This window comes from Hippocampus comes, unplaced genomic scaffold (genome assembly GCF_001891065.2).
Source record: "Hippocampus comes isolate QL1 unplaced genomic scaffold, H_comes_QL1_v1.1 scaffold228, whole genome shotgun sequence".
Classification (NCBI taxonomy): Eukaryota; Metazoa; Chordata; class Actinopteri; order Syngnathiformes; family Syngnathidae; genus Hippocampus; species Hippocampus comes.
Window position 1 is genome coordinate 681,318 of NW_017805877.1, and position 7,706 is coordinate 689,023.

Here is a 7,706-nt window from a genome sequence, read left to right on the forward strand (position 1 = left end):
ACACACACACACACACACACACACACACACACTCACACACACACACACACACACACACACATACAGACACGCACATGCAGACACGGGGCGTGGCCTAGAGTGACATCAGGGGATAGAATCAGAGTCGGTCCAGACAAGTGTTCTCATTTTGTATTTGTGTGTTTGACTATTGGTCCCATTCATTCAACGGCTGAAAGTGCATCAGCGGTTGTGGCTCGCCTTGTCCACAAGCGAGCGCATTACGATTCTTTATTTTCTCCATTTTACTGTCTCTTTACTCGCACAGCAGCATAACTGAAGTTCATTCATATGTTTAATTTTGGGTCGAAACACAAAGCGAGTAACAAAAAAAAAAAAAACACACAAATCAAGGAAGTGAAGCCTCATAACTGAAAATCTAAGCTGGGACACTGACTAGTCAAGATACCACAGCATTTAATGGTACAGTCTAAGAAACAAACCGCTACATTTTGGTGGTCCTCTATGATCACGCACACATTCATCATCATTCTGGAATTTTCCCATAATCTTTTTATCTCATTCATCTCTATGACCGAAAATGATCTTGGACTCTTGAACAGTGAACAGCTCGATGACAGGAAATCACTGAACCTAAATGCTAAGCCAAATGGTTAGCTTGGAATGGATGCTACCTGAGACTGCGCGAGCGGAGCCTGACAGGGGGAGAAGTGTGTAGTCCTTCTTCATCTGCCACACTTTCTGTGCTCCGGAAATGTTTAAACAGGAAGTGGAGATCATCTTGTGTTGGCTGGAGCGGCAGCTGATGCAAGAGCTCCTGGGAAGAGGACGACTGACAAAGAAAAGAAGACGGGTGAGGATAACCAGGACATGAATAACAGCGGGTGCTTCAAAACATTCACTTTTACTTTATATGGACATGTGTATGAGGATAAGATAATAAACAGCACAGATGCTCCAAACAAAACACAAAATCTCTTTTTGTTATCTTTGTCAGTCTGGAGGATGTGAGCTTAAGTGTTCTGTTCTGCAAAAGAAGGACTTTTATTTGGTGCCGCAATTCATCCCAAGGCATTCGGCCATGTGCGCTCTTGTACTCACACCACGACAAAATGTGTGACATGAGGCCTGGAATTTATGAAAACTCGCATCTAGCTGGGCTCTGAAATGTAAAGGGGAACTGCAGGATGGAGGATTGGAAGTGAAAAAGGCAGAGTGCAAAAGTAAGACTGAAAGTAGGTGATAAAAAGAGGATGAGAAAGCCTGGGTAGGAAACTAGAGATGTTTCAAGCCAGAGCAGTATAAAGAACTCACTGAAAGGATCCCTGAAAGGGCCTTTGTGTGGAGAGGGCTGACCTCACCATCTCTGAGCCATGTGGCCGACCATGCAAAATTACAGCCGTGACAGAGGACCCAACTATTGTTTTACAGCCAACTGCAGTTTCAGTACCGAGTGTCAAGATAAAGTATCAAGACCATCACCACAGAAACCAGACACAAACAACGTAATGGATATAACTCGCAATTAATATCGTACTATAACATTTCCCAAAAGGCTAAATAGAGTGGGCACATGTCTAATACTGTACAGCCCCTGCTCATTTGTCAGGCGAAAAAAAAAGCACTCACTTGTGAGGGCTTCAAATTAATTTTCCATTAACAGCTACACATTCTGGATATTTAGTCTAGTTGAATTTAGTCTGATACAGAGAACAGAGGACAAAGCTTTCTTGGAAACAATCGACATTACTCTTGGAGAGCACTCGATGATTCATCTCTTCCCTCTGTGCAGCACGAAAAAAATGCTGTGATTCAAGTATTTATCATCAGACACATCTTGTTATCATGACTAACAAATGGAAACACGATCCCATCTCCTTTTATTCCATCATATATAACTCAACTTGATGTGGACTATTTCATTGACCTGTGCGTGCTATTAAAGTCTGGTGTGAGGGTCTCTTGACCTCCGACGACTCACTATGAAGTCATACACGGGACCTCAAAAATGCTGACGCGCGGGTGTGAAATGACACCACCCCAACAGTCTGAAGAAGTCAGCGGCATTTGTCCTTTTGCCAAGAACACGGACTTGCGATGAATGAACGAACGTTCCAGACTCTCCGATGGAGCAAAACACATACAGTGTTCACATGGGCAGTTTCAAGCCTCTCAGCAGGTGAGAGTTTCACACTTTGAAAATTGATTGCCGGGGTGAAGCATCAGCTGTGCTTAGGAGCTGGCACAGACAGACACAGCAAAGGTGACTGCGGGGATCTTGGAAGCAAGATACAGAGGGACACAAATATATTGATTTGAATAAAAGCTTACAGATACTGATGAACTGGGTGCATTGGTGCAGTATCCAGAGGAGGGAACTGATGCCACAGACCATCTTCGGCCATCTCCTCTGCTGAAGAAAAACAAAACAGTCAAGTCCTGCAAGTAAAAAAAAAACAGTCAAGAAAAGCTCCGTAATTCCATTTACTGCAGTACCAACTTGGTACCCCTGCATTAGGGTACCGATTGCAAAGTTGTGGTACCTAAAGATAATTCAGGACTCCGGAATTCCCTACCTGTGGAAATTAGATGATCTATCGCTGAAGAATTATTGAAAGCTCAATTTAGGGCTTTTTCTATGCCACAGCACACCTAATCTGCAACTAGTATCTCATCCTGCCTCACATGTGGATTTTGTCTGTTTTACTACCACTTCCCTTGTCCCCTCCCCTCGAATTGCTCCAAACCCAGAGGGAATGTTTCGACCAGGGGATGCTGTTAATCTTTGTGATCTGTCAACTTGTTCATTCAAATCAAAATATTAGCCAACTTAACCCATTGTCCGAGTCTGCCACAGTCAGACCAAGCGCGAATTGAACTATTCTCAAGACACGTTTACAGATAAAGTTGTGAAGTACGCATAAGTGCGAACTCTTGCCAGGCAGCACGATTGGTAGGTAGCACGATTTGACAGGTTTGAGGCAACGCAAGTGAGGGTGAGCACATTCACTGAAGTTGATCAATTCGGACTGGAACACACACATCACGAGGCGACTTCCAATCTGGGTTGAGAATGGACTTCCTCACACACAACGTCCTGTGTAGGTAGCGCGGAGAAACAATGTAGGACAAAATATTCATTGCGATCTGTTGGCATCCGTAACTGGAAAACAAAGCCAGCCAGCTTCCAATACTAGCTGGGACAGAATGAAAAACAGCAGGCTAGGTGAATGGTGACTGTGGAAGTTGGCGTATGTGGTATGTGCATTTACTTGTTTACAACTGTTGAACTGTGAACCAATAGAGTAATAGCAGTTAGCATTCGCTAAAGTCGTAGCGATTTTTGCTCCACCAGACGCGAAGGCGGAGCCCTTCCTCTTCTCTAATGTAGCATGATGTGAATGAAGCAGCTAACTTTGAGGTATCCTGCGATCAAATTCCAGCAAGAAACAAGTCAGTCCTTCTCAAATAGTGGGGTGCTGCTTCCGGTGGGGGTGGGGGGAGGGTGACTCTGGACAAACATGCTTTTTTGCCCAAGAGAATAGAATAAGAATAAAGTGTAATTACTGTCATGGATCTGTATGTGACCAACAGGTGGCACTGTAGGGTTCCGCCTGCAGCGGCACATCTGTTGGTCATTGTGTCATTAGTTGCCACTTTAAAATACTTGATGCCCGACCACTCAGTGTCGGGTCATTGTTGCTGTGTGCACGTGTTATGTTTTGTTTTCTGTTTTAGGTTTTTTTTGCTAGTTTGATTTCTTATGAATACATTTTACTTTATTTGAGTGATTTTTGGAGTTAGTTTCTCCAGTGTATTCCTGTTTGCATTTTTGTTAAATACATTTTGGTCAGCCACCCTGCTCCTCCATGCCTCCCTGCTTTTTGGGGTCCTCCAACTACCACCTCGCAAAACATGACAATTACACATCCACTAAAGGAGTTGGAGGTGGCGCCCTCATTGTCAGAGAGTGTGCGTATTGTGTGAATATTAGCTCTATGGTGTCGTTTTTTGTTTTTTTTTCTTTTTTGCACTGAGCAGGCGATATTTAGTGCAGAAAACAAACCCTCAAGAGACAACATGAAAAAAATTTAACAAAAAGGCGAAAAAAAAGGCGGAGAAAGACGAAGATAACGAGACCAAATAAAGTCACCCGAAAGCTAAAATAAGGAAATATGACAAAGCATATGTAGCACTTCGATTCACACTGACTACAGTGGGAGACAAGCAAAGGCCGGTGTTAACTGTGTCTAAAAATTATGGCAGCAGACAGCATGAAGCCAAATAAATCAAGGCGGCACTTAAAGACATTACACACACCTCAATCACACTAAAAATCCGCTGGAAAAGTTGTGCACCGCAAAACATGCTCATCTTAGCCATCAATCCTGACTTGCTCAGTTTGATTTAGAAATAAATCAATAAATCAGCACAAATTATTTATTTTTGTTAAGTGTTTTATATATTCTGCTCCTGACTTAATGTTACTGAACTGAATTAGAATTTATTATTATTTATTGAATTTTTTTTCAGGCAAATTGATGACAATGTTAATAAAGTTATTCTTTGCTATAAATTTGCTATAAATAAAATACATGTTTTTCTTTTTTCTTTTCTTTAATGTTAATAAGGATACAATGTAACGCAGAGGTGTACTTTTAACAATTTTATCGACCAATGATGATTATTGTGGCGGCAGATAGTGGGGAAGAGAGCGAATTTTCTTCTTGTTGGCAAGGCATAACAGAAAATAATTGAGAAGCACTGCCTTAGGTGTGAATGCAGCGTGAGACTCGTTCAGCCTTGGTGGAGCTCTGCACTTTACTCAATACCATGATTACTTAGAGACAGTTTCTGTGTCACTTTGTATCTGAAATTCCCCATCATCGATTAAATAAATAATCCTAAAAATAAATAAGATCAACCGCAAGAAATTGAGATAATGACAAAATAAAACAACCCTTTCGGATGGTTTCTTACCTCTCAGTACGGACCAGATGGCTTCACAGAGGCGGAACGAGGAGGCACAAATGGATCAGGAAATGAGGGGAGGGAGACAGTGAAAGACAAGTGTAAGAAAAGAAGTCAACACGGCTTCATGAGAATGACAGAACAAGTCAGTCTGTCTGTTATGATCTCGTGTGCCTGTCCCACTTTGCAGCTCAACACCAGCCAGGCTATTTGCTGTTATAATGCAGCAATTCCATTAACTTCATACACAAAGATGAAATACACTCACGCTAGTGCTGTCAAGCAATTTTCAAAAAATTGTTATTAATTAATTCGGGTCTGTAATTAATTAATCTAATTAATCTATATTTTAATCACATCTAAAAATGACTGAGAAAACCCCTATTTTCATTTTAAATTCGTTACATTATTGAGGCAGAAAAGATAAAAGAAAAAGCGGCATTATAAAGTATTTTATTGTTTTTCAGCAGACTTGGACAGATGCAATCCTAGCCATTTACTTTCTGCTGTATTTGAGAATAGTCAAAGTCCTACCTGCAACCTTTAGTTTCAACCACGTGGGGGAATATCACTGTTTTGTTTGTTTTTGTAAATCTCCAAAGAATTACACAATAAAAATGAAATAGAACATCAGATTCTTAAAAAGTGCTTAAGTTAACATATTAAAAACAGTAAGAACAATTTTCTGAGCAATGCAAGTACTCAACACTGAACTTGCTTCAGATAATAAACAATAAATAAAACAGACCCTTAAATCATAGTGCTGTAAGTTAGCACTTCAGAAATAACACTGTTCATCATGACAAACTAAAAACGCTGAAAAAAACATCAATCACTTCCAGTAGTCGACAGAGGACACATCAACTATGCCTCGTACGTGGGGTGTTCTTGAGTTTAGTTTGCCCAAGAGCTTTGTATGTATGGCTCGCTTGCTATATTGCTAACGCTTTCGGTGCTAACGTTAGCTGTGGCTGCACTCACGAGTGGGTGCTTTGCATTGATGTGGGAGGCTAAATTTGAGCTGCTTCGGTGGTAAGCAAACTCCTTACAAATTAGGCACAACACTCTACCTTTATCAATTGTGTCATCAGGGTGTTTTGGAATGCAAATTTTCCATTCATTGTGGCAAGAACTCTCACATGTTCCTACATTTACACCTCTCCACTCCTCACCACTGCTTACTAAACCGGCCCAACTCCAATGGGAAACTATCAGCTTCGGCTAAACAAGCCCCAACATAATGGCAGCCAATCAATGTCCGCTTCAGGCTGTGACTGACAGTTGCTTCCCCACTCTCAACAACTCAAACACAGGAAGCCAACACATAAAAAGGGCTATTAGAAAAAGGCAACCCACCTACACAAACAATAAAGGCAGAGATTAAAATCGAGATAAAAATAATGCGCTAAATAGTCTGTAATTAATTAATCGCAATTAACGAGCTCATTTGACACCTCTAACTCACAAAACCAATCATGACTGCAAACATTTGAGTGCAAAGAGACACGCGCATTCCTCTCCCATCTGTCCACTATGGTTCTCCAAGGAGGGGACCCACATGCTTTCACCCATGCAATGTATGATGACAAGAATGATCAAAAGCTTTTTGTCTGAGTGACAAAATTGGATGCCCAGTGAAATAGTGCTCTGCACTATTTGTCTCCAGTCTCCACGCTGGCAGTGTGGTCAAGTCGTGTAGATCAGTGGTCCCCAACCCCCGGGCCGCCCGGTACCGGTCCATGGGTAATTTGGTACCGGGCCGCATAGAAAGAATAAATCTTATTATTTATGTTTTATGTATTTCGGAATCTGAAAGATTTATTTTGAAAAATTACCGGATTCTCTCTTACATCCGTTTACAGTATGTCACTCTTGACGCAGGTCAAGGCACGCTTCTCTGTCACGTGAAAGGTTAGCGCTAAAATGAAACCCAGCAGCTAGCAAAATGAATAAAAAAAAAAACAAACGTCTTTGGAAAGTTTCTTTGGGAAGAGGAAAAAGCCCAGCAAGGAGACAGAAGAGGAGCCTACGACTTTCAAGAAAAAGAAGGCTACATTTAATGGACAGTATCAGGAGTCCTACTGAAAATACGGATTTATGTCAACAGGAGATTGCCACACACCAAGCACACTCTGCTTAATATGCGGTGATGGTGAGTCATATTTTTTATGCACTTTGTATTTGTGGTATATCTTATTTTGAAGGCACGTTTGAACGTTACCATAGCGACCAGAGAGTGTTGCAGCCAGATAGGACGTTCCTCGTGTCATGATCGTGTTTATTATTATGTTTCAAAAATACCATAGTTTTCATGCCGGCCATAGCATATTATTTTGTTGTATTTATCTGTCACACCTTAAAGGCCGGTCCGTGAAAATATTGTCTGACATTAAACCGGTCTGTGGGACAAAAAAGGTTGGGGACCACTGGTGGAGATGAGTCATGTAGACTCATATGAAGTAACACAATTCATTCTATGGTATGTGCTGCAATATGCAACAATGGAGTGCAACACTTAATATGCTCATAACCCAGAACTGAATTGCATGCCATGACAGGAGCCTAGAGCTGCATCTCAGAAAAACTGAATCAATTGGGCGAGACAGCAGTGATAATTTTACAGTTTGAGCCCTGCGAGTCCCAGGGACTCGCTGATCAGAAAAGTATGAGTCCCATTATGCATGAAAGTGGACTTTCCTGAAAATTCCGGAAAAATTATATACACATATATATATATATATATATATATATATATA

At 41.2% G+C, this 7,706-nt stretch overlaps 1 protein-coding gene across 2 annotated transcripts in view; it reads right to left on the reverse strand.

The window, feature by feature from the left end:
• The window catches only part of LOC109527139 (microtubule-associated serine/threonine-protein kinase 3-like), a 46,349-nt gene that overhangs the window by 21,867 nt on the left and 16,776 nt on the right, over positions 1-7,706 (reverse strand). The window contains exons 4-6 of one of the 2 annotated variants that reach the window (XM_019888867.1): positions 4,960-4,980; positions 2,311-2,389; positions 654-811 (exon numbers count right to left, since the gene is read on the reverse strand). In XM_019888867.1, the coding sequence (XP_019744426.1) occupies positions 654-811; positions 2,311-2,389; positions 4,960-4,980 (258 nt within the window). Of the gene's footprint in view, positions 1-653; positions 812-2,310; positions 2,393-4,959; positions 4,981-7,706 lie in introns of both variants that reach the window. The other variant, XM_019888866.1, reaches the window with a different exon arrangement.